At 38.1% G+C, this 25,273-nt stretch overlaps 2 protein-coding genes across 4 annotated transcripts; one reads left to right on the forward strand and one right to left on the reverse strand.

The window, feature by feature from the left end:
• Window positions 1-4,269: 4,269 nt before the first annotated feature.
• Window positions 4,270-10,738, reverse strand: unc45b (unc-45 myosin chaperone B). Its single transcript, XM_004072431.4, has 20 exons — window positions 10,556-10,738; window positions 9,910-10,071; window positions 9,784-9,820; window positions 9,508-9,683; window positions 9,170-9,259; window positions 8,900-9,067; window positions 8,616-8,781; window positions 8,292-8,462; window positions 8,033-8,204; window positions 7,641-7,941; window positions 7,430-7,524; window positions 7,110-7,251; window positions 6,627-6,767; window positions 6,399-6,526; window positions 6,126-6,192; window positions 5,752-5,865; window positions 5,506-5,621; window positions 5,301-5,418; window positions 5,049-5,204; window positions 4,270-4,932 (listed from the first exon to the last, which is right to left on the reverse strand). The coding sequence occupies exons 2-20, from the start codon at window positions 10,069-10,071 to the stop codon at window positions 4,660-4,662; spliced, it is 2,793 nt and encodes a 930-aa protein (XP_004072479.1). The 5' UTR covers window positions 10,556-10,738; the 3' UTR covers window positions 4,270-4,659.
• Window positions 10,739-12,712: 1,974 nt separating this feature from the next.
• On the forward strand, window positions 12,713-24,515 carry kif2a (kinesin family member 2a). 3 transcript variants are annotated; one of them, XM_011479242.4, is made up of 21 exons: window positions 12,713-12,928; window positions 16,047-16,141; window positions 16,300-16,419; window positions 17,905-17,959; window positions 18,084-18,200; window positions 19,477-19,577; window positions 19,683-19,778; window positions 19,897-19,951; window positions 20,041-20,203; window positions 20,415-20,505; window positions 20,613-20,676; window positions 20,768-20,859; window positions 20,938-21,080; window positions 21,234-21,438; window positions 21,521-21,631; window positions 21,711-21,778; window positions 22,031-22,123; window positions 22,634-22,781; window positions 22,907-23,008; window positions 23,150-23,285; window positions 23,478-24,515. In XM_011479242.4, exons 1-21 carry the CDS (start codon window positions 12,868-12,870, stop codon window positions 23,561-23,563), a joined length of 2,202 nt encoding a protein of 733 aa, XP_011477544.1. In that variant the 5' UTR covers window positions 12,713-12,867; the 3' UTR covers window positions 23,564-24,515. The 3 variants fall into 3 exon arrangements, with proteins under 3 accessions (XP_011477544.1, XP_004072477.1, XP_078808404.1); XM_078952278.1 differs by lacking the exon at window positions 12,713-12,928 and adding an exon at window positions 13,053-13,089; XM_004072429.5 differs by lacking the exon at window positions 22,031-22,123.
• Window positions 24,516-25,273: the final 758 nt, after the last annotated feature.

The following is a 25,273-nucleotide window of genomic DNA, read 5'->3' on the forward strand; positions in this document are numbered from 1 at the left end:
AACTCAACAACGCCCCCTGCTGGCCTTAAAGAACGCTTCACTTAGTTTGTTTTAGATCAGGGGTCTGCAACCAAGTGGGAACCACAAAGTCTGACTTCACCCTTTAGAAAAAGTTTGTATTTATGCTATTGTCACTACATATAAATGAACTGTTTTTTTGGCATCAATAATTAATAAATATACGGATAAAATAACTAATTTTTTATATAAAAAAGTTTATAACTTTTGACAAATGTTCCTTTGACTTCCTTTCAAAATGTACAAATGTAGAACCAGGTAGTGTAATGTTAGCAGTGATATGAAAAAAAAAACTGTTTATTTTACTATTTGTGGTGCATCTTCAACAGAAATTTGTAAAAAATCTAACTAAAAAAAATCAGAGCTAATTAAGTTACCCTTATTGTATGTCTTTAACCATGAGGTTCTCTTACATAGAAAAAAAAATCACCTTATAATTCTGGTTGTGCTTACTGATCTCCATTTGATCTTCTGTGGTACACAGCGCACAATATCTGTCAAAATGTTTTGTTCGGGTTGTGATAAATACTGTCCTTCATTATTGTTTGTGAATAAGTTAAATAAAGTTTGAGTTGATTTTCCCCCACTACTTTTTACTTTACCATCACACGTTTTATTTTTCTTTAACCAGAGGGGGCTCAGGTTGCAGACCCGTTTTAAATAATCCTCTTGCAGAACCCAAAGAAACAGTTTTTGAAGTTATACAAATTACTGAATGAGATGTTGCTGAAGGAGTTTTCATAAAGGCAGTGGAACTGTGCGCATGTTCAAAGTATCTCTAAAAAGAAAGAATCAATAAAATAAAATTGTTGTAACCAACTAGGTTGTTTACACTTTTCCCATTAGGAATGTTGCTAAACTGCCATTCAGCTCGCTAAAACCTATAAATATATTTCTCATAACACGCATTGCCTTTTTGCCACACTAACTGACCTTAAACCAATAAGTTCTGTAGAAATTGGTTTAGTCTCAAAGTGGCAGAATCAGATTTTTAGGCTCCTTCTTAGGTGTAGAGCTATAATACATGCAATGAGATGAGGTCAAATTTAGAGTCAGACACCACCTGATAAAGTTAAGGTGAGGTTGTTTCTATCAATGGAGAGGACACACGTTTGTATTTGTTTTCATACCAGTGAGCAGTCGTCCAAGCGCACTTACGAATGTGTGGCTATGTTGACGCAAAGCATCATGATGATGCATAAAGATAGTAATGTCAGATAATAACAAGTTCTTTCAAAGTTCAGAAAAAGCTAAAATATCCCCCATCTGGTTGGAATCAATGATCAAGAAATCCTTCAAACTGCTTCCTTTGTCAATTGTTAACTTGTGCCGCTATACTTGCTGTAATCAAGACACTTTCAGATTGTTTTACACAGTTAGGATCCCATCATTTTAATGTAGTTAATCCTCAGCTATGTCAATCTTTTATATTTATCCACTTTTCTAAATAAATGTTTTTGCTATTAATTTATTGATTCATGTTTTTATTTTAAATGTATTTTGTCAAGTTTATACCTGCAGAACAAAACCAAAGTGTTCATCACGACATGAACACAAAAGTGTTCACAGGTCCCCCATCGGTCCCAGTGGGGTCTGAAGTCTTTGTATTTGAGTTCAAGTCAAGTCTGAAGTCTATAGATGTAATTTCAGTTTAAACTCAAGTTCTAAAACTTATGGTTAAATAAATATTTTAATGTTGCAGACTGTCATTTAACCATATTCTAAACTGTTTGTGTGGACACAAGAACAGGTTGTTGATGTTTCTGCATTGCTCCTGCATAACAAGAAGAGCCTTTATTTTTATACTTTTTTTATTTAATTTATCTTTATTCTTTTATTTAACCTTTATTTAACCAGGAAAGTCCCATTGAGATTAAAAATCTTTCAATTTCTTGATCACTATTTAACCTTTAGACTAGACAGAGATGCCCTGTTCCCAAAAAGTAAGAATAAAAAAATTAACATTGTTTACAAGTCTCAAACCTCAAACATATATAGATTATATATCTTCACAACAGCTCATGTCAGATTCTGAAGTCCATTTCACCATTTTTATATCACCATGACATCTAAAAAATTAGATGTCCTTATAATTATTTTCTTTTTATTAATTTTTTATTTGAAATATTTTAAAATGTATTAAATATTACACATTTTAAAAGGCCTTATAGAGACAAGTTAGCACTCGGTTTCAAATGATAAAAGAATATAACTCAAGGTTTTAAAGGCTGGAATGTCTCAGCTGAAAGCAGAGACTATGTCGTCACAGAATGAGTCATCTATCAAGAACCTGTCAGGCTCTGCAGGACTTTTGTTCTTCCTTTCTTCTGCTTTCAGGGTTTTACCTGTATATCCTGTTTTATTTTGTTAGTCTTTTCTTTTCAATTTCACCTTGTATTTTCTGATTTCAGTTCCTAATCACCACCCACAGCAGCATTACTCATCACACCTTACAGGGCACATTCTAGAGGTTTCTCTTGTGAAATTTCACAACCTTTTCTTTGTTTGCTTGTCTCCTCCCTGAAAACCCGAATTTGTGTTTTCTTTACTTATTTTCCTGTTTTTGATGCTTTTTTGGTTCCCACCTGTCTCACACTCTTTTTTGGGTTTTTTTCTTTAATCTTTCTTCAAAGTTGCATTTTTTCCAACACAGTAGGTAAATGACCCCGTCTTGTCTGACAACTTTTAACTACCTCTAATTCCTTTTAAGCCGATTTTATTCAAGCCAGCAAGGGAGAGGTGTGCCACTCAAACGGAAGATTTTCAATTAGTCCAGAATAAATGTAAGTCAGACGACTCATGAGGCAATGCTAGATAGAACAGTTGAAGCACTGTAGCCAGGTTCCCTTTAAGCAATAGTTTTTCTAAAACATCAATTTGTCTAACTCCAGATTTCTCACTTCAATGAGATTTTTAGCAAATAAAACAACCTCAATTAGAGAAAAACATCAGGACAACCGTTTGGTCATGAACACACCTCATGCACACACCTAAATGCAATAATAATGGATAGGATTTTTTCTTCTAAACCCACTACATCCCTGTCGGGGTCACGGGGTTGCCGGAGATCGTCCAGGGCACACAATCAATCCCACAGGAAGGAAGCTGGAGTGCCTGGAGAAAACACATGCATCCACAAGGAGAACATGCCAACTCCAAACAGAAAGGTCCCACCTAGGATCTGAACAGGGGCCCTCTCACTGTGAGACAAAAGCGCTAACAACTGCACCAGCGTGCAGCCTATTGGATAACATGTCTTTGATATTTGTTGCTATAAGAAACCCCAGTGAAGTCATTTTATTCTGTAATTTGACTGATGTTTTTGTATTTGTCGTCCTCTGATACAAACTAGTTCATATTAGACCGTTGACATTTTTCATCATCAACAGGTTCATTTTAAATTCTTCAACAGGTCTGAGTGCCTGAGTTTCCATGAGAAACAGAATTTTATCTTCTCTTTATTGAATGTCCATTACAAAAAATCAAAAATTGAAATTCCTCTGTCACATGCAGGGGCGGAGCTGGGGGGGGGGGGGGGGGGACAACTGCCATCCCAGCAAAAAGCTTTGCCCCACACTTGCCTCCCCAATTTAGGGTTAATATTAAGATCATTATTTACAAAGATGAACAAATCTTCAAGACAAGCTTTTTTAAGCATTGTAAGTCATATTTCTAAATGAAATGACATTAATAAGTGTTAGAAATACACATTTTTTATCGCTGCATTTGTGGTGGTCTTCCACTGTTGTGTTTTGCCACACTTCTAAAGTTTTCTGCCGCCCATTCATATCAAATGTTCTAGCCCTGCCCCTGGTCATATTTAACCTTATGTATGACAAACTCCGCATTTTGATGATTTCCAGATCACAATACCAACTTTCTTTTCTTTTTAAGCTATCACATGTACTTTTGTGTCTCTTTTTTGCCATCTTAACACCAGCAGCAGATGGGTTCTCTTCTTTTTTTTTTTGAGGCTGGTTCTGTTAGATACTTTTTCTGACTTATTCCCTTTTACTTTCCCCCATATGAATTTTTATTGAAGATGAAGACATCAAATATTTTTGTACTGTAATCTGTTAGTTTGCAAATCTGAAAGTATGATTTGGTCTTTATTAATCTGGATTGTGTTGTATCATTCCGTTCAGATTTTGTTTATCAGTTAAATTCCTCTGCATGGAGCATCGTTGTAGATAGTGTTTTGTAAATGAACTCATCTAAAAATGAATCAAAAGTCTTTCAGATCACACAAAGTTTGATAGGTAGAGTCTTGATTTAATAGTACAACTTTTGATACAAAACAAAAGATCTGAATGTCACTTGATTTGTAGCCATACAAATATATTTTAAATAAAAACAACTGTATATAAAGTAACAAAAAAATAAAGCAAAGTTAAAATTCAGGGCAAACCAAAACACTCTCTGCTAAATTAAACTACCGCTAATCATTTTTTGTCACATTGGGAAAAATTTTAAAAGTATCGGTCTCAATTCTCAAGCATCATTAAAAAAATATCAGCAGTCAAATTTATGTTTCTGAAATACATCTTTTTTGTTTGTTTGAAAGTTTTTAGAAAAAGGCCTCTTTTCAACAGAGGAAATGAATACAAGAAAGTCCTCTGGCATTATTTGACTTGTCTCTTTTTATGAAGGGGTGGAAAAGGGTTTGATGAGACCGAGATCCATAGCTTTGACGAGGCATGTGCGCGCCGCATCAATGGGATCCTGCCGCTTTGGATTATCCTCTGCCTTCCCAATCACAGTGAGGATTTCCAGCAACTCGCTCTCGATCAGTTTCTTGGCTAGCTCATTGTTGTCCGAGTCTAGCATGTTGTAAACAATCACCAGACCACGATGCTGGATCTTTGGGTTGGAGTGAAGACACAACCTCTGCAGGATCTCAAGCCACTGGACAGTCTGTTGAGCAAGATCAATACAATTATTTGATAAATTTCAACTTTTCTTTACCTTTTTGTGTTGTAACAGTTTCAATTTTGGGGGAACAAAACTTTAATGAAGAAAGTGTGACATACCACCAGAGTCATTTTAGTGCACAGCTTCTTCTGAGCAGCAGTGATCATGGCCAGAGCTCCAGCTGCTGCTATCTGAATTTTGTCATCATCTTCTCCACAAAGCAACACCAGCAGCTTCAGCTTATCATTGCCATCTTCCAAGTAACGCTCTTGAACCTAAAACAAAACAACAATTTTTTTGCATAGACTCTTGCTATGCAACACTTCAAATACACTGCTTCCATTTCCGGTACTGTTGTGTTTTCGTCCCACCTCTTTGGACGTCACAAGGTTACACATGCATTCAGTTGCAGCCAATCTGATCTTCTCGTTCTCCTCAAACATGAGGTTCTCGATCTCCGGTAGAGCTTTTTCCTTCACAATCTTTGACCTGCAAAGGAGTTAAAGCCAAACTCAGTGTCGTCAAATTCCTGTGAGAAGTTGTCGTTAAGAAATTAAATATGACAATAATAACCACCTTAATTTTTCGCTATAGGCAGCCAAGTTGGTGAGACCTCTCAGAGCCTCATAGTTCTGAGCGCCTTCCTTGTCCGTGTGAAGGAGGCTAACTAAAGGCCGCACCACCTCATACACCTGTCGGCCCAAAAACAAAAAAATCAATTGATAGGCTAAGCAAGGTTGCAAGTGTGCAAACGAGGGCTTAGAAGTGGTGTTTGTTGTTGTGTTTTGTAACGGTTGGGACATCTACAAGTGAACGCCTCACCCTTTCCCCAGGGAAGGCGATCGTTGGGTTAGAGACAGCTGCTATCTTAGCAAGGGCGTGGCAGGCTTTTCCTTTTCCAGCATCTGTTCCTTCAAGAGCAAGTGGTATCAAAGCCTGAAAGCATAATTACAGAACAAGATAAAAGACATGTCAGTAACAACCAACAGTGAAGAATACTATGACCAGTAGAAGCCGGTCAGCTTGGATAAATATGGTTAAAACCTTTTAGGTTTCTCCTGTCCCTTTATCTTCATGCAAAAGTTATTTTCTCGAGATTTGGTGGTGCAGCGTTGCACAAAACCTCATCTCATCCGAGCGTTTCTTTATGCATTTTTTATGATTCCAAAGTATATTGATTTTCTACACTGTCTCACCTTTCCTCCACCTTGGGCAACAATAATCCCACGGTCTTTTGGATCAGCTGACAATGCCAAGAAAACCCTGAAGACACATGCAGAAAACGTACTTAGCAACTGTACATTCTTGAGAAATACTGCAATTTCACTAGAAATTGAAAAAAAATCTATTAGAAAGACTGAAGTCAAGTTTAAATCCATTAAAACTTAACAGTTTTAATAGAGTTCATAAATTGTTACAATTTATAAAAAAAACATTCTAAACAAAGTTCAACATGCTTGTTTCTTCACCTTGCCAGCATCTCCTTCGTCTTGTCAGTCAAGATAGAGCTGTCCGCTTTGACCATGACTGCTAGTGCTGAAATGACCCCAGCCTTCAGCAGCCTTTTCACTCTCTTTTCTATGAAATCCTTCTTGTCCTGAGCGCATCATCAAGCATATAACATGTTTGAGCCCACTACCTCCTACACATTTTCTGTTTAGACACCACATATGTTTGGTTTTCTCTTCATCTTTTACCTTGGGATGTTGCTCAGGGACATGCTGTTTGGAAAACTTGGCCAGTTGAACCAGCTCGGGGAGGATTTCCTTCTTTTCATAGCTGTTAGTGCAGTTGACTAGAGTGCAGGCAACTGCATAAATAATCGTCTTATCTGTGGACTGAATACAGAAATATAAATACAGAACTGTTATTAATTGCAAGGCATTGCAACTAAACCAATCAGGTCACTTTGGGTAGGTTGAGTAAAAAATACAAATATATTCTGTATTATTTTAGTTAAAATGATCCAATAAAACAATATTAATTGTACCTGGTATTAAGTGAGTACACGCTATAGATAGAAACATGTTAGAGTTTGATCATTATTTTAGTTCCTGTTTTGGGCAAAAATCCTCTGCAGTAATAACTGTTATAATGTCACCCAAAATCTATCACACAATTATTTTTATTAACCTTTTTAAATGCACAAACTTCTTTAAAAACAAACATTTTATACATACCTTAGCCAGGTCAAACATGGCTTTTAAAGCTAGCTCATCCTCCACAAAGTCATCTTTCACATCAGCATCATTTGTCAGATAAGCAAGACCTTCAATAGCCCACTTTCTTGTTTTGGCATCAATCTTTGGATTACAAAGCCACCTAGAAAATGGAAAAAGAAAAAGGATAACAGCTTGTATGGTAAAAATGTGAGGAATTTGTGTTAAGTAAAATATAATATAAAATTGTTAACATTTTTTTAAGTAAACATTTTTTGCTTTTGTTAAATAAAAATTGTATGAAGCACATTCTTTTTAACCATCTGAGCAAAAGTACGTACTTTCTGCACTGCTTGGCCAATTTCTCTGTTGAGCCTTCAGCAAACTGCCTCAAGCTGTAGTCGTCACCTCCAGCTGAGCCCAGTTTACAGAGACCCTGTGAAAGATGTGCACATGAGTATCTAATAACAATCTTTAAAATAGATGTTTCATTTAGTGCTTAGTAGCCAGAATTAACCATCTTTGACCAAAATTGTCCTGTGGCCCACTTACCACCAGCGCACGGATTTTAATCTTTTCATTAGTGGTCTTCTTGTAGATGTCCTTGAGCAGGGAAACGCCGTTGGTGATGATGAAACTGGCCCGGCTCATCTTCGTGGAGGAATGGATGAGTGCCTCCACTGCAACCATCTGGTCCACCTCCCGTTCAGAGCCACACAGTGCGACCATCATCTCCATAACGCCTTGATGCCCCACCAGAGCATTTCCAACATCAAAGGGACCCTGCAGCAGCCCTGAGATGGTGTTGACAGCATGGAGTGTCTTGTCCATATTGTTGGGGTCTATTTTGGATCTGTAAGGAACAGGTAGGATTTTCCAGATTTTAAAAAATGCTGTACGCTTACAGAAGATGATACGTGGGCTTCTCCCTTTTGTACACATACTTGATATATTGATCACAAATTTCCCTGAAATTATCTCTTTCTGGGTCACATGTGAGGTCATCATATAACTTGTTGAGAAGCACACTTGCAATCATCTGGGAGTTCTCTGTTAAAGGCAACTGGTCTGGTAGCTCAGGAACTTGGCCACAAACCTTGAGAATCTTCTTGAGACCTAAAAAATAAAAGCATGTTTTAGGTTAGTGGGTTTGAGCTTCAGCTTCAGGCTGTAACAAAGGCCTGCTGTGGCTGTCTGGTTTACCGTGATCAATGGTGAAGAGCGTCCGTGAGTAGTCAGGGTTTTTTTTGTTACTGCGAGGTACATTCTTAGATAAGAGGTTCAGTGCCTGATCTCTGCCATAACCAGACACATTCTTATTGGCAATCATCTCCAGTAGAGCAAGAAGAATAGTCTTTAGATCTTTAGCTGCATCTGCAAACAATCATGTTGTGTCTTTAGAATAATTATTTTTAAAAGAAAACAACCTTCTTTGTCATTTCGTCATAGACTGTGAGAAGTGAACACAAAAGAAAAGGGTGTAGGATTCTTTAAGACTATGTTTCACCAATGAACATTGTTCTTCACCTAAAACCAAGGCTGCCTCTTTCCCATACTCCCTTGTGTCTGCACCAGTGAGGGAGTCGTTGATGCACTGGAAGAGGTTGGATGTCGCCAAAGCAATTTCTTCATTATCAAGAGCCATGATGCTGCAAATCTTATCAACACCGACCATGTTAACAATGGCCATGGCCTGTTTGAAACAGCCAAAAAAAAAGCTAAAGTCAGAAAAATATCTCACAATATATTCAGAATTTGTTTGTGATGTGTCCTCAACTTAAATAATTTTTGGCTTTTTCGCTTCAACTTACCCGAGCTTTGTGTCCTGTGCACATTCCTGACAGAGTACGCACAGCAGCCACGATCATTTCTGGTTTTCCTGTGTCTATCATGTTGAGCAGCAGAGGTACTCCATTATTCTGGAAGATTCTCTCAGCTCCAGCATCTTCTCTTGACAACACAATTAAGTTGTTGGCAGCCTATAATTGAAACGAGAAACAGCAGCTTGATCCAAACTAAATTCCCAGATAACAAGCAAAAGAATGGACTTCTTTTAACTTAGAATAAACCAAGATGCACACTTTCTCCTTCTTATCTTTGTCCATTTCTTCATCGAAGAGAATGTCGAACATGTTCTGCACCCTGGAATCTGTGGAAAATGTTGTCTTGAGCTGAGGAGAAAAAAAGCTTCATTCAAATAAACAAATCAATTGTATATTTTTATAAAATAAATTTAACAAAAACCTTTTTCTATTATGAATCCATATGTGAATCATTGTAGTTGGTAAAAAGCATTCAACTGGACTTAAGTGCACATGACTGCTTTTAAACCCACTAATTTAACGGAATCGAATTTTTATATTTTTATTAATATCTTGAGATTCCATAAAAAATTAAATTATCTTAATTTGAAACTTACCTTTGCCTGAATTTCTGCTCCAAGCCTGCGGAGAGTTTCCAGGAATGTCTTATTTTTTGGTTCAAGAGTGGCACATCTCTGCACATCTTTAAAGGCCATATCCAGTTTTCCAAGTTTCTCCAGAGCTTGACAGCGACGGTACAAGGCTTTAATGTCCGCTGCATCCACATCAATCGCTATGTAGGAGTGACAAATGAGAAATGATGAAAATGAGGGGACATTATTAATTGTTTTAAAAGTATATGGGTTAACTATACTTTTTTCCAACTTGCGTACCTTTTGATGCATCTGAGGCTGCATTGGCATAACTTTCCTGTAAAAAAAAAATAAGCAAAAAAATTTAAACTTCCCTTTTCATCTCACTTTAGAAATGACATTTGAACATAGTAAGAACCTGCTTACCTTTTTGAGAAAGCATGCAGATCGGTTCCTGTAAATGACAGCCAGCAATGTTTTGTCCTTGCAAACCTTGATGGCATTGGTGTAGCATTCGATGGCCTTTTCAATTTCACCTGCCTGAAAATGTTTATTTCCCTCATCTTTTAACTGGTTTGCGTCGTCCATCTGGAGGAAAACCCTAATTACTTATCATTTCAAAACGGATTTTGTAGATAATAAAATCCATCTACTAGCAAATGTGAAAAGCAAAGATTTATTTTCTTCTTACAAAGACAGCAAACAGCAGAAATACAAACGTATTCCTGCTTCAAAGCTTCTTCAAGTTAAACATACAGAACAGATTTTTGTGATTATTTTGCAATAAAAAATGAAGTTATTGCTACCATGGGTTCATCCATGGCAAAGCACGGCACTGCACTGCTGACCTGAGTTTTTAGAAGCAAATGGCCATGCACAAGCTCTCTCCAACTTAAATGGCCTCCGCTCTAGCCTTATTTGGGCATGTTCTTGCACCCCAGTCTGAGTCCTTCAACAAATTACCAAGTAAAAGATCTGCTCCTGTTGTCTGATTTGTCTGTTCCCTTTTTGTGCCCTCAGTAAACCAGAAAAAATACATAAAAGAGAAAAATATGCAGCTGCTATACTGTACCTTCACACTCTTTTCCTGCCTCAAGATCTTTGGTTTGTGTGTTGTGATTGTTATTCTTGCAAAGTGAATCTGGATTTCCAGTCACTAAAGTTTCTAAAAGTTTTTCTATTGTAACCTTCCCCCTACTGATCCTTCAGCTTATATTTATATTGGGCTTCAGTGAGTTGGGTCGTGACAAAGGTGGACGATCCATGACGTGAGGAGGTTCTTTCTATATAATATAAAGCCCCTGAATAATTACAATCTATTCAAAATTCTAAGAAATACTGACAGTTTGACTTATGAAAAACTTTCTTTACTGCTGCTAAATTTTCCATTTCTTCACACATTAAATAAATGTTTGCAACACAATAATTAAGTCTAGGTGACCCCTAGAAGATGGTCTGCTCCTGATAAGAGCTATTTTGGGCATAGACAGCTGAGAACTTACCAGCAAATGCCTGATCTCCTGGAGGGTGGGTGTGTGAAGACACATGAAGGGGGCTGACAAATGTGGGGCCACAAGAAACTGGTAGCTTCTAGAAAGAATGTGATCTCACAATTAAAAGACCGACCTTGGAAATTAAAAACCTGACCCCATCATTAAGGGAAGGGGAATGAGGCCGTAAAGAAGCCCATAAGCAACTGCAAGATTTGCATGTGAAATCTAAAATTGCTGAATGCTTAGGGTTTTTTTTCATTGTGTAGTCATGTGACATCAGATTTAATGTTTTTAACACTTTGATCCAGTTATACAGCTTTCAAAGGTCTTTTTATTTTGTTCGGAAATGACCAAGAAGTCGGAGGGAAAAGATTTTTGAGAGGAGAATAACTTTATGTATAAAGATTAATGTCTCTTTTGTGTATTCAACCAAATTTCTGTCTATTTGTAGTACAAATAGCCATCATTGCAGTAAAGTGTGTGGAAACACTGAATTTAGCAAAGACATGTAACCATACAGTGTGGTAGAATATTCAAATAATGTCCCCTTTATATATTTTGTATGTGGAAAAACAACAGTGGGCTGAACTTTATGAAACTAAAATGTGAATGGATTTTCCATTCATTCGTGTTTACTTGTTTGTTTTTACACACATTTAATTTACACTTGATTGTCTTGCAAGATATACCAGGAATGTGGAAAACTTCAGGGTGAAGGGTGGGTTGGGTTTTCACTGTAATATTGTGTTTTCTGTTTTTAATGTCAAAGCGCTTCGAGCTGCTTCATTTTATAAATGAAGTTTGATTTGATTTGATTTGATTCAGCTGCACTGTTCAGTACCCAGATATTTATCTCTGAGACACACTGGTTGAATCTTTGGCTAAAGATGTCCTGGATCCATTTTAGGTTAGTGAATCTGATCAAATTGGATTGTTCAAGATGAACTAATATCGGCCATGAATCATGTCTTCCTTGGAAAAGAGGTTTTAATCTCAATGGGATTTTCCTGGTGAAATAAAGGTTAAATGTACAAAATTTTTACATTTACGTTTGTCATTTTTGTTGCTGTTTGTTATACTTTTCTTTGGGTTTCCTTGTTTTTGACTTATTCTTATTTCTTATACCCAAAAATATGTGATATGCTGCTTTTGGAGGGAAACAAAGGAATATATGTGTTTGTAATATGGAGTGATGACAAAATGAAATGGAATTGAAAATAATGCATTAAAATAAAATATGAAAAGATGACAGACAAAGAATGTATCATTGGTAGCTCATCCTCGAAATGTGAGTACATTAACAATTCAAAAGAATCATAAATAACACTTACAGTTGGACTTGTTTCAGAAATCCTAAGCATCAAACTGCAATTTTGCCAATTTAACCCTGTCAGTCTGCCCAGCCAGGGCAGCTGAGGCTACATTAGTGGTTGCCATCACCAAGTATGAATGAAGAGTGAATAAATAATGGACACATTGTAAGCGCGTTCAGCACCTTGAAAAAGCATAGATAAATCTAATCCATTATTATTATTATTAATAATATTATTAATATTTAATAATAATAATAATAATAATAATAATAATAATAATAATAATAATAATAATAATAATAATAATAATAATAATAATAATAATAATAATAATAATAATTTGTAGACGACTATTAAAAAGTGTATTCAGGTAATCGGTGAAAACGGTGATGGCATTTATTTCACTCACTAAAGTGAACCGACATTTTCTTTTATTTTGAAAATACCTGTCCGGAAACACTTTCTCGCAGCAACCACATTCGTTTGCCTGCTTCTTCCTCTCAAACCAAAGAGGCTACACTTAGCCGGCTTATAATAAGTCCCTTGTCCTGCATTTGTTTTTATTTAAGCGATGTAGGATGGCGGCTGCTTTTGGAAAGATAGTCGTTGGTACGTACGTGGAGATAAAGCGGAGTGATGGTAAGTTTTACGTTGTCTTTTGTTTTCCCGTCGCACTGTCTGTGTGAATTGTTTGGGGATCTTTGTTGCTGTGGTGCTTTTGGATCATATATAGCAACCGTTGTTCTCGTCCGCAGAGCACAGACACTGTCGGTGTTAGCTGCGTTAGCTGCATCGAGATGGTAATGTTCCCGTTCTGGGCGGAGAGTTTCGGCACGGCCTTAGCGTTTGAATGGGCGCTTACCTTTGTTAGCATGCATCTTAAGATTTACGAATTCAAGAGATCGCTCCCCCGCTGTATCATGTTAGCCTCGTTTAATAATTTTTTTTACGTTGTCTTAGAAATAACTACCGTATCAACATTAAACTATTTGAACACATACATTGCTTCTTTTAAACATATTAAATGAAAGTAAGCCAGACTTGCTAACCATTCAAGTTAGCTTACTCATTTTGGGCTAGAGTAGCGTTAGCCATTTAGCTAGCCAGAAGTTAACGTCACTGGTTCTTAAACGTCGCCAATAAATAAATAAAATAACGTAGCCACCATGTCGTGGTAGTCAATAATTTTGTATTATCTGTTGCATGAGTTTGATCAGTTAATAATCTTTCAGTGGCACATTCTGTTAGCTTAAAAATGTAAGTGGTTTAGCTAAAATTAACAAAAGTCTGGAAGTTTTGTTATATTTGACGTAATGCTGTGCCAAGATGTTTTTGTCATTAGTTCAGGACAGACAGGCGTGCCCCAGAGTATTTAGGTCTCACTCCTGGCTTTGCAGATGTAGAATAGGAGTGGCAGTCGTAGATCCTTTGGCAACTGTGTTAAAATAAAGCAAGCAATAAAGGATTTACAAATAGTAATTCAGGCATTATTTTCAATGATGTATCTTGTATGTAATATAGATCATTATGAAGAGAAGTTAACTGTAAATTACTTCAAAAAGCAAAGGTATTTTATTTATAAAATTACAGACAGCTTGTGAAAAAAATTGTAAAAAAAATAATAATAATGTTACCAAAACACAGATGTTGAAATACTGGAGAACACGTACAGTATCAAATATTGGGGAGGTCTTTTAGTATTTTTGTTTATGGTTTTAACTAGGCTTGTGCTCCTGACTGACAATTATTGGTGCAACAAAATTCTCATTTTTTGGGGGGGAATAACGCTCCGATAAATGCTACATTATTTGAGATATGTTCATTAAAGGCAAAAAAGGTACTGTAGATTGTTTTTGGTAATTACACTTACAGATGAGGGTGATGATGTAATGCTTTCAACATCTAATAAAGAAGCTACAGTGCTTTTGTTTGGCATTAGCTGTCTACTCAATGCAGCAGGTAATCATTGTCTTCTGTCTGAAATATGATACATGTGCTTCATTGCCACAATGAAACACTTTTAAAGGTGACTTAAAAAGTCAGTAAAATAGTTCTATTCAAGGATTGAAAAGGCCTGTGTATATATGTGCTGAGAGTTTCTAAAGAGCTCAAGTAAAAAAATGTATGTTAATAACACATTTTTGTATTGTAGGAAGGGGAAAAAGTAAGTTGTTTATTCTGTGAAAGTTTGAATCTTAATACTGAACTTAACTTTGGACTCATTTATTTATTTGTTATACCCTTTATTATCTTGATACTATGTAAACTTTTAATGTGTACATTAAATTACAATACATAAAAGGGAGGAAAAAAGCTCAATGTTACTGCATAAATTGTTTGAAGAGAGTTTTTAATCTAGACTTGATTTATAAAATCTCTTTCTAATCCATCATTGTGGCTCAAAAATTACATTAAGTTAGGCCTGCACAAAAAAATCACGAAATAATTGTTATAGTGATATAAAGCTGTGCAATACGCATATGGCAAAAGTTGGCAAAAATCTTAAATGGGCTAAAACAGTCTTATGGCAGCGGGATGTATTTGACGAATCAAATAAATCTATTTATGCATTTAACCAATCAGATGGACCCCTTTATGTTGTTGAGCATGTTGCTCCCCTCCTATGTAGACGAGGGTCATTTGGAGTATGATTGAATTTATGTTGACTCTTGTTTAAATTCAACTGTTGCAGTGAAATGGAAATTGTGTTTTTGGTTATTTTTTTCTATTCGTTCATGTATCGCAAGTTATATTGTCTTTGCAATATTAATTGCTGATAAATGGTAAATGGCGTATACTAATACAGTATAGCGCTTTTCTACCTACAAGGCCCAAAGCGCTTTACAGTCACAGATCCATTCACCCAGTCACACACACATTCACACACTGATGGCGGCTCCGCTGCCGAACACTGGTGCCAACCTCCCACCAGAGGTGGGGTGGGGTTCAGAGTCTTGCCCAAGGACACTTCAACTCATGGGCGTGCAAGCCGGGAATCAAACCTGCAATCTTACGATCATGGGTCGACCGCCCTACCGCACCACGGCCGCCCCTAATATCGCAAATCGCGAGATTTCCTCATCGTGCTGCCCGACTATACGTAGATATATATTTTACCTGACTGTTTTTGGTCTTTTTGTTCACACTTTCTGTAAATTGTCAGTTAAAACCAGTGCACTTCAATTTAGTGTTCAGTAGTTATGAGTGTTTGAAGTGTAGTATTTTATTTGTTTGCTCCAAGTAGATTCTTGATCAATGGACATTAAATGCTGTTTTCTTGACATCATATATCATGGTCGGATCTTCACAGACACACAGGAGGGCTGAAGAAGCTTTTTAAGGATTTTATATTTCCATTGCAGGCAGTGAAAGTTATCTGCAGGCACGCAGAAGCTTTGACTGTCTGTCTCCTCAGTGGTTTTTATATTGACCTGGTGCCATTTTCCTGGAACACTGGATAGGACTGAATGTCCATAAAGTAGCTCCAAATCGCTTAAATGATAATATTAAAATGTAACTTAAAAGAAGCAAGAAACTTTGTTCCTTTCGTTTAGAGTGCGTAATTATTATTTTTTTTTAATTAAAAAATCCCACTGGTGCTAATTTTGATCAGACTTGTGAAATTAATTAGCTTAGAACGACGTGTTGTTGTGTCTATGTACATGACACAGATACTGGTGGAAAAATCCAATTTACCTCTTTTAGAAAGCAACACCCTCCTGATTTTTGTGTCTTCTTCATTTGTGCCTTTTTATAGGACGTATACATCAGGCAATGGTGACCTCCATGAATGAAGACAATGAAAGTGTTACAGTGGAGTGGATAGAAAATGGAGACACAAAAGGAAAAGAGGTGAAAATAATTCACACACTATGATTCTACCAGTGCAAATCTTTCCATAGAAATGAATTACTCGTCTGTTTTCTAAAACTTCTGCTCTGATGCTGCAAACTTTCACATTTCACTAGATTAGGAACCAATCCACTAACTTCTAATCTATTTCTGGACAGATTGACTTGGAGAGTATTTTTGCACTAAATCCAGATGTAGCCCCCGACGAGGAGATTGCACCGAGTCCAGAGACTCCACCAGCTCCCACGCCATTAGCAAAAGTAAACAGAATCGCAAAGGTAAGTCGGGCTTATGCCATGTTCTTCTGTTAATACATGGACCCAATCAGGTATGACATTATTTAGTTATTCAACATTTCATGTTGTTTTGAATCATTTTTAACAGCAGCCAGTTTTTTTTGTCCCATGGTGTTTTAGTTCTACTTTTCTGAATATAAATACATGTAATCATGCTATCAAATATTTTCCTGATACATTTCTTTATATATTGATATTAAACAAAGACACAAACACAATACTAATGTTGTTAGCGTTTGTCTGGAGTGCTAAAAATAGGTTCATTTTTTTGCCTTTTTACCAGAAAATGGGATCTTTCTGAAAATATTCCCTATTTTATAATAATGATTTTTAAGTACTGTTACTGTAAGAACATAACTAGATACACAAGTTAGTTACATTTCCTTTCATTTTTACAAGCAGAATGTTTACAGGTGGGACTACGACGGAGTTTTAGGGCCACCAAAAAAAAAAAAAAGAAACTAAAATTACGAGATTTTATCTCGTAAATTTACGAGAAAAAAAGTCGTAGATTAAGGAGAAAACACAGAAGTTGCCCGTTTCTCGGAGCCTAGCTTGAAGATGAAATATGTGGAGCCTGTTGTGAAGCTTTATTTCTGAATTATGGGAGATTTTGAACATTTTGATGACTCAAGATTATTTATCGTATAGCAGTGTTTCCGGGGTTCAGTGTCGGTAAAGCGGAGTTTCATATGTAAAATAAGGAGCTCAGAGACACGTTTGGATGCAAAGGATCGCTGCAGCCTTTATTCTCCTTTACATTCACATATCCTGAAGTTCATTTGTCTCATTACGTCATGAACCTGTCATCCCAACACCAATGCGGAAGTAAACAGTGTTACATACGCCCCCTCCTGCAGATGAAATGTCCCGTTTCAGCATGAAACAATAAAGAGGAATGACAATTGTCTGTTATATTAGCTGTAGAACGTTGACAATGCCAAAAAAAAGTGCTCCTCCTTTTGTGTGACGGAAGCGTCACGCAAACGTAGTGATCTTGGCTTTGGTGGAGGAAGAAAGGATTCAAGCGGACAGCTTTCTGCAGGGACACCCGATGGCTTCATCGGGCTGCAGAGATCCTGCAAACAAACCATCAATAAATAAAACTTTAAAGAATCGTAAATCAAACAAATGAGCTTCCAGACATTTGGAACGTTGTCAATAAACATTCAGCTCACCTGTTTAACTAAGTTTAGTGGGTCTGCTTTGCTGCTGCACGGCGTTCACCTGCTGCTCTGCATGCTCACTTTCACTGTAATCTCCTAAATTTATGAGTTTTTATCTCCTAAATTTACGAGATAAAATCTCGTAAGTTTACTTTTTTTTTTTTTTTTTTTTTTTTTTTTTAGGTGGCCCTAAAACTCTGTCGTATGGGACACTAAAAGCTGGATGTCAACATATTATGTTTGTTGTTTTTATTCAATTTTTTTATTTAAAATCAAAATTTCCTTCTTCTTTTTTCTCCAGAACCGAAGGACAATAGCACCAAGTAAAAATGATACTCCATCCAAAGACAACAGAGGTCTGTGTTGAACAAATCCCCAAAGAAAAATGTCATTTTTTATTTATTAATGCTATTTGGTGTCTGAGGTTTTTTTTTAGCAACATTTTCATCAACAGCTTTATCTTTATTTGCACTTTTCCAGCTATTTCAACTCGAGCAAGACCTCCACCACCTCCGCAGCCAGAACCGGCTCCACCTCCTCCAGCTCCACAGCCGGCACAGCCCACTCAAGCCCAGACGCAACTGCAGCTACAGAACGGTAACATAACTTTTGTGTTTGTTTTGTTAATTACCCATAATTTGTGTATTTATTTATTTTGGATTCTATTCTTTGAGTTAATGGAATTGTTTTTATTCTCCACACATTGACAAAATACATGAAGTGTCCGGGTGTTCTTTTCTGAGAATGTAAACCAACATGTCATAAACATCTCCTTTTATCTCATGCTTCACTAATTGCATGTTTACCCCAGAATCTGCTCATCTCCTGATATCCAGAAAGGAGTCTGGACAGCTTTGTATGTATCACCTGATGTACCTAATGTAATGGCCCCTCTTCTGGTGATCTCTTTAGATTTCCCGATAGAATGTGAGAGTCTTGGTTTCATAAGGTTGCTGACAAACACAAACCATCGACAGCTTAGAGCTTCGGTGTCGGGGTTAATCCGGCCATCAGACTTGCTTTCTTGGCTGTTGTAGTAAAAAGGAGAAGTGTGTCGTTCAGACTATAGATGCAAAGTGTCGCTTGATTATCCAAAAGGAAACCCCCTTCTGAACCAGGAGCCTCCTATTATGAGATTTAGTCCCCCAGGAGTGGTGATGCTGATTTCCTGTTTTTCTTTTCTTTTTTTTTCTTCAACTTTCTTGTCCTGGTGCTGACCCAGATAATCATATTTTCCCAGATTACAGCAGATGATTAATCTCCCTGCTCTAAATGGTAAATTCTCTGGATTTTAAGCAGATGGGAAGCCATCAGACATTGTTCTTGACCTGGCTGCTTGAGAAATCTGCATGTAATCGAGTGGCTTTTATTCATGTTTTTCTAATTTGTTGTTCAGTCACTGTGTGTAACAAGTTCTGATGAATCACAAACATGAATCGGTGGATGTGCTGCGCTTGAAACTTCATCTAATCTGTTGAATCTCTGAGCTAATCAGATGATCCTCTTTTATATAAATTGAATGAAAGAAACAAAACTGTTTCAGTGAGATATGTTTGTACCACGTTTGAAGGTACTGGTTGTTTTAGAAGAACAGAATTTGAGCTCTTTGTAAAGGCCTTTTGTTGGTGGGGAAAAGAAAGCAGGCAGTGTAATGCTGGAACCGCTGCGTGCCAGCTGTTCCATCCTGGTCTGTGAAGGGATTATTGCAGTCGTGCTCAGTTTTCAACATCTCCTGGTTTCCCTTGTGTTTGGAGGAACACCAGTAACAAAAAGGAAAAAAACAGGGAAGAACCTAAAATAAGGAAAACAATAGTTGTTTTTGTTGACATGTAAAGAATTGTTTTTTTTTGTTTTTTTCCTTTCTTAATGTTAGCGAGGAGGAAGTCCAACTGTGTGAAGGAAGTGGAGAAATTGCAGGAGAAACGAGAACGGCGGCGACTTCAGCAGCAGGAGCTCAGAGAGAAGCGAGCCCAGGTAGAGCTGATCATCTTTACTAAGTACCGGTATACTGGAGCCAAGTTGTTGAGTGTTTTTTTTCTTCACCGCAGCTTTTCTGACTTCTCTTTTTCTATGTTTTAGGAAGTGGATACCACCATCCCCAACTATGAAATATTGTACATGATTCGAGATTTCCGGGCTAGTCTCGACTACCGGCCTCTGACTACTGCAGATGTGGTCAGTGGAGACCGATAAAATTCCTATTCTCTTGTGTTCCGTGCCATCAGACACCATCATTTGAAATGATTTTGATTTTGTGATGATTTGAAAATACTTTCTTTGTCGCCCGGTCAAGATCGAAGAGCACAGGATATGCGTTTGTGTCAGAAAGCGACCACTAAACAAAAAGGGTGAGGAGGTTTTGGGGATTTTTCATCATTCGTGTGGAGATTATTCCTGTGGACTAACGGCTTGGAGGCTTTTCTCCGCTGTGCTACAGAGCTGACCATGAAAGACTTGGACGTGATCACCATTCCTAGTAAAGATGTGGTGATGGTGCACGAACCCAAGCAGAAAGTGGACCTGACTCGGTACTTGGAGAATCAAACCTTTCGATTTGACTACGCATTTGATGACAGCACAACCAACGAGATGGTTTACAGGTTTGTAACAGCTGATCAAAAGCCCCCTGAAGGTTTAACCCCTTAATGCCTATTGATGCACACAAGTGTCAAACCACGTCTGCTCCAAACTTTCCTTAGTTTAGAATCTACTTAACAGCAAACATTTTATTTATTCATTGCTGGAAATAAATGTAGGCTGTTTATTATTTTGATTTCGATTCTGACGTGTGTGTGCTATTTTACCCTGCAGGTTCACCGCCCGACCTTTAGTGGAGACCATTTTTGAGAGGGGCATGGCCACCTGCTTTGCCTATGGGCAGACGGGCAGCGGTAAAACACATGTGAGTTTGACCCCAAAAAATGAAGCATAAATAGGATTTCCTCTCAACCGTCTGACATAATTTATAAGAGATGAATAAACTCCATGTCCCCTGATTGGTTGGTTTAGACTATGGGTGGAGATTTTTCTGGGAAGAACCAAGACTGCTCTAAGGGCATTTATGCATTAGCTGGTAAGAAAATAAATCATCTTTTTTGCTTTTGACTCTGAATGAGCTAAATTGGTCTTAAAATAGTTGAACTTCTGTTTTTTTTTTTTTGCAGCACGGGATGTATTTCTAATGATAAAGAAACCTAACTATAAGAAATTAGATCTTCAAGTGTACGCGACCTACTTTGAAATCTACAGTGGAAAGGCAAGTAAAGGACAGTGTTGAACGAGCGTTTCTTTGAGGAAAAGATGCGTTAAGGCTAACGGGTGCATGTCTGCACAGGTGTTTGACCTGCTGAATCGTAAGGCAAAGCTGAGGGTGCTGGAGGATGGTAAACAGCAAGTTCAGGTCGTTGGGCTTCAGGAGAAAGAAGTGAAATGCACAGAGGATGTCCTCAAACTGATTGAAGTAGGAAACAGCTGCAGGTATGAAAGCAGAAGTCGTTCCAATATTTTGGGTTCAGTAAACGGACATGTGCAGGTCTCCCTTTAGTTTATAAATGGTTTTGATCATGTTTTTCTCTCAAAGCAAAGCGTCCTGTCGTTGCTCTCTCTTAAAACCTCATTTTTTACTCTTAGAACATCGGGACAGACGTCAGCCAATGCACACTCGTCCCGCAGCCACGCCGTGTTCCAGATCATTCTCCGTCGGAAAGGGAAGATGCACGGGAAGTTCTCGCTCATAGATCTGGCAGGTAATGAGAGGGGGGCAGATACTTCAAGTGCAGACCGGCAGACTCGCCTGGAAGGAGCCGAGATCAACAAAAGCCTGCTGGCCTTAAAGGTGGCAATTACTGGAGACTTACAGTTAGTGCAGAGGTTTATTGTACCGCACGTTTGTCATACTATTATGCTTCTTGTGTCAGGAGTGCATCAGGGCTCTCGGTCGTAACAAGCCCCACACACCATTCAGGGCCAGCAAGCTCACTCAGGTCCTGAGAGACTCCTTCATCGGTGAAAATTCCCGCACATGTATGGTACGTCTATATATCCACATGTACTTTTTTTTGTTCTTATTTCATCCATGTTGATGTCAATTCTCTTTCTTCCATATAGATTGCAACAATTTCTCCTGGCATGACATCCTGTGAGAATACACTTAACACTCTACGCTATGCTAACAGGTGGGGCTACTCTGCCATCTGCCAGAGATGTGGAGCGTCTGTTTGCCACACAAAAAATGGTCTCCTAGCTTTATTATCTTAACGTTTTTCTTTAAATTAGCTGAACCTACGGTGAATTTCTCAGCTTGTCCCCAGTAGCTCTTCCTGTCTCTGTAAGCCCTCTCAATCCTCTTCTCTCCTGCTTTGTTTCCTGTTTATCGCCGCCTGTGTGTTCTTCTGTGCACTGGTGTGGCTGCCGCCACCGCCGCACAGGGTCAAGGAGTTTGGGATAAGTCCGTCAGACATCCCCTTCTCTCAAGGCGGCCAGGGAAGTCGCCTCGAGCACTCGCCCACCAACACGTTCGAGTATGACCCGTTTGTTCAAGAAACCGTGACGCGCATGTGGTAGCTGCTACGCCCAATCACTGCATGCTGCTCCTAACATTGGAATCCATCCCTACATCTTTTACTCCATTTGTCTATCTCTGTGGATGTCTTTGTGACACTTTGATGCTCATCTCTGCTTTACTTCCGTCTTCATTTTGCTGTTTACTCCCTCCTCCCCCACTGTTTATTTTCTTTACCCGTTTGGTTTTATTACACATTACCATCAGCTCTGGCACACACACAGCATTCAAACCTTCAAGGGTTTACTACAAAACTTCAGTTTTCCCCAAAACTCTAGTCTAGCTTTGGTCCTTGGATGTGAGGATTTTAACCAACCGGAAATCTCTCTCTACACACATCTGATGTGTACCAAGTCATTTAGTCCAGAGCTGTCACGGTGCCATCACATTGCTGAAGCGATCCAAAAAAGTTTTAAGCAACTAAATTTAGATTAGAGTTGAGCTAAACACATTCTTTTTGTTTTTTTAGGGTGAAGGAACTAACGATTGACCCAAACCAAGTCATCGACGGAGGGCGACCCAACATCCATGCTGTCAACCAGGTGGATCTGCTGGATGAGGAGTGGCTGAGCATCTCTCCACAGAGAGATGACCTCAAATTGCTCTGTGAGCAGAATGTGAGTACAAGGGGGAAAAAAAGAGCTTCAACTGGGAGGAATTTCACATTTTTGTAGTCTAGTGTTAAATCCACCGTCATCCCGTTGTGAATTTATGTTTAATTGACGTTCCTGCTGCTTCCTAGGAGGAGGAGGTGTCTCCCCAACTCTTCACCTTCCATGAGGCTGTGTCTCAGCTGGTGGAGATGGAGGAGCAAGTTCTGGAAGACCACAGAGCGGTTTTCCAGGTTGGGGAGGAAAAACATTTAAACGTTTTTTACGAGTATATTATATATGCTTTAGATCGAAGTAATGCATGTAATGTTGGAGTCGGAAATATAATCCGTAAGAGCATTTTAACCAGCAGGTGTGTTTGTTTTTTATACCAGGAATCTATCCGGTGGTTAGAAGATGAGAAGATGCTGCTAGAGATGACGGAGGAGGTGGATTACGACGTGGAGTCGTACGCCACACAGCTGGAGCAGATCCTAGATCAGAAGATAGACATTCTTATCGAACTTAGAGGTACTCGAACCGATCTGCTTTAAAGAGAAATTTATAAAAGAAAATATGCAGCAACATAAATTTTGTTTACTTAAATCTGTGAATGTGTTACTTCCAAAGGCCACAGGATTTGGTTTTTGTCTCCTCGTGTAGTTCAATCTCCCTGTATGAGACAGCTGTTTGACTTCAGCACCATTTGTCTCTCCCAAACAGATAAAGTGAAATCTTTCCGTTCTACACTCCAGGAGGAGGAGCAAGCCAGTAAGCAGATCAACCCCAAAAGGCCACGTGCTCTTTAGAGGCTGAAGACTTTGGCACATGCAGAAAACATAACCACTTGGTGTTTGGCCCAACTGTAGCCGTCACTAACAGCTGTGAAGACACAAAACCAAGCGCTCAGTTAAAAAGCAGGATTACTAAATTGCATTTGTTCTTATTCGCTTGTAACCCAACTGGCTCTACATCTGGTTTGACCATAGAAGTTTCAGCATTTTGTTTGATTTTCTTCCATTTTTAGAAATTTTTGTAAAATTTCCACATGAAGAAGTTCAATTTTCCTTTCCATTTTCTTAAGTTATTTTCTCTTTTTTTTTGGCAAAATTTTTTTTTATCTTGATTAAGAAGAAAAATCTGAAGTGAACTTTTTGGCATCTGTCAAACAAAACCAGTATTTTGCTTTCAGGTTTCTGTGGCTGACATCCCTGCATGTACTCTGTGAAAGCATTAGTGCACCACAGCTTAGAGGTTCTCGGTTGTATCTGTGAAAACATGTTCCATAGTAGGCGAACTCTCCTCATTCGCTACCTGTTTGGCAGAACCACTTTGTTCTTCTTCCTTTGTGTTTCCTTCCTCGAGTCTTGATGTGTTTTTTACATGTAGTTTTATTTTCTTTGTGCCATGACATTTTATATGGCAAAGTGTTTAAAAGCTCTTACTTCATGTTAAACATGTTTCTTCACATCAGATAACGTTTCATTCCATTGTTGTAAAAAAAATAAGAGCAAGAAAAACTGTTAATAAATGTTAAGGCCACAGAGCTACCATTGTTTTGTGTGTTTGCACTGATCTAAAGTTGGATGAAGGACTTCAGAATAAACAAGTAACTGTCACCTTAAAGGCAGAAACTCTCACGCCACCATCTGAAATCGACCTGTTCCCTACATTTTTGCATTGTTTTGCAAAATGTATGCATGAAATAATCTGATCATATTTAATGATTCATTGTAATAAAAGGAAATGGATTCTCTATTAGTCTGGATCAACTCGGATCTCTGCTGTTTTCAGTTCTTAATTCATTGAAATGTGTGTGTAAATATCATACACGGCGTTGATGAGCTTGTTGACTTAAGGTGTTTCAAACTCTTCCAGAGTCGCAGGAGATCAGTAAATTTCAGAGAAAACCACATAAACGGGTCAGTAGCTTTCTGCAGAGTTGATCACTGAAGACATCCTAATCTCGTGTGGCCTAACTCCAGATCAGGGTATTGGAGCTGCATGGAAAAGGTTTCCATGGCGAGCGGTTGTATCCATGTCACACATCAAGAGCAATAGAAAATGATGGATGCTTTTTGCAAAGCATTGTGTCACTTAACTCAGCGAACACTCTTCCCAGAGAGTAAATTCTCCATTTGATAATCTGATGAAGACTTAAAATTGTACCAAGTTTAAGGTTTGGCAGAGATGGATGAGGTTTTTTGGGCGATGTTCCATTACGACTAAGCTTCTAGGCAGAAAGCAAGCTCTGTAAAGACCGATGAACAACTTTGGAAGAATGTGACTATCTGTTAAAGATCCCTGACAACGGAGGTTTAGAATGAATAAGAAGGCCGAGCCTGTGAAGAACATCACTATCTGACCTCACAAATGTGTTTCTGGTAGACGGGTCAAACACGAACACCCCCACCTAAATTTGGAGCAAGCCTTCAACGAGAGGTGGCAGTTCATTAATCCACCAAGGATCCCTTTCTAGATTACTGCAGATTATGAAAACCTTTATTCTCAGAAAAAAC

Source organism: Oryzias latipes, chromosome 9 (assembly GCF_053564925.1).
Source record: "Oryzias latipes strain Hd-rR chromosome 9, Olatipes_Hd-rR_3.1".
NCBI classification, from domain to species: domain Eukaryota; kingdom Metazoa; phylum Chordata; class Actinopteri; order Beloniformes; family Adrianichthyidae; genus Oryzias; species Oryzias latipes.

Excerpts from the sequence above, each read along its gene's own strand:
- unc45b (XM_004072431.4), bottom strand. The coding sequence starts at position 10,071 with ATGGACGACGCAAACCAGTTAAAAGATGAGGGAAATAAACATTTTCAG. Across the intron at positions 7,252-7,429 it reads TTGGCCAAGCAGTGCAGAAA|GTGGCTTTGTAATCCAAAGA; the intron begins GTACGTACTTTT and ends TCCATTTTCTAG. Across the intron at positions 6,193-6,398 it reads ACGAAGGAGATGCTGGCAAG|GGTTTTCTTGGCATTGTCAG; the intron begins GTGAAGAAACAA and ends ATGTGTCTTCAG.
- kif2a (XM_011479242.4), top strand. The coding sequence starts at position 12,868 with ATGGCGGCTGCTTTTGGAAAGATAGTCGTTGGTACGTACGTGGAGATA. Across the intron at positions 16,142-16,299 it reads GAGACACAAAAGGAAAAGAG|ATTGACTTGGAGAGTATTTT; the intron begins GTGAAAATAATT and ends ATTTCTGGACAG. Across the intron at positions 21,439-21,520 it reads AAAGCCTGCTGGCCTTAAAG|GAGTGCATCAGGGCTCTCGG; the intron begins GTGGCAATTACT and ends TTCTTGTGTCAG.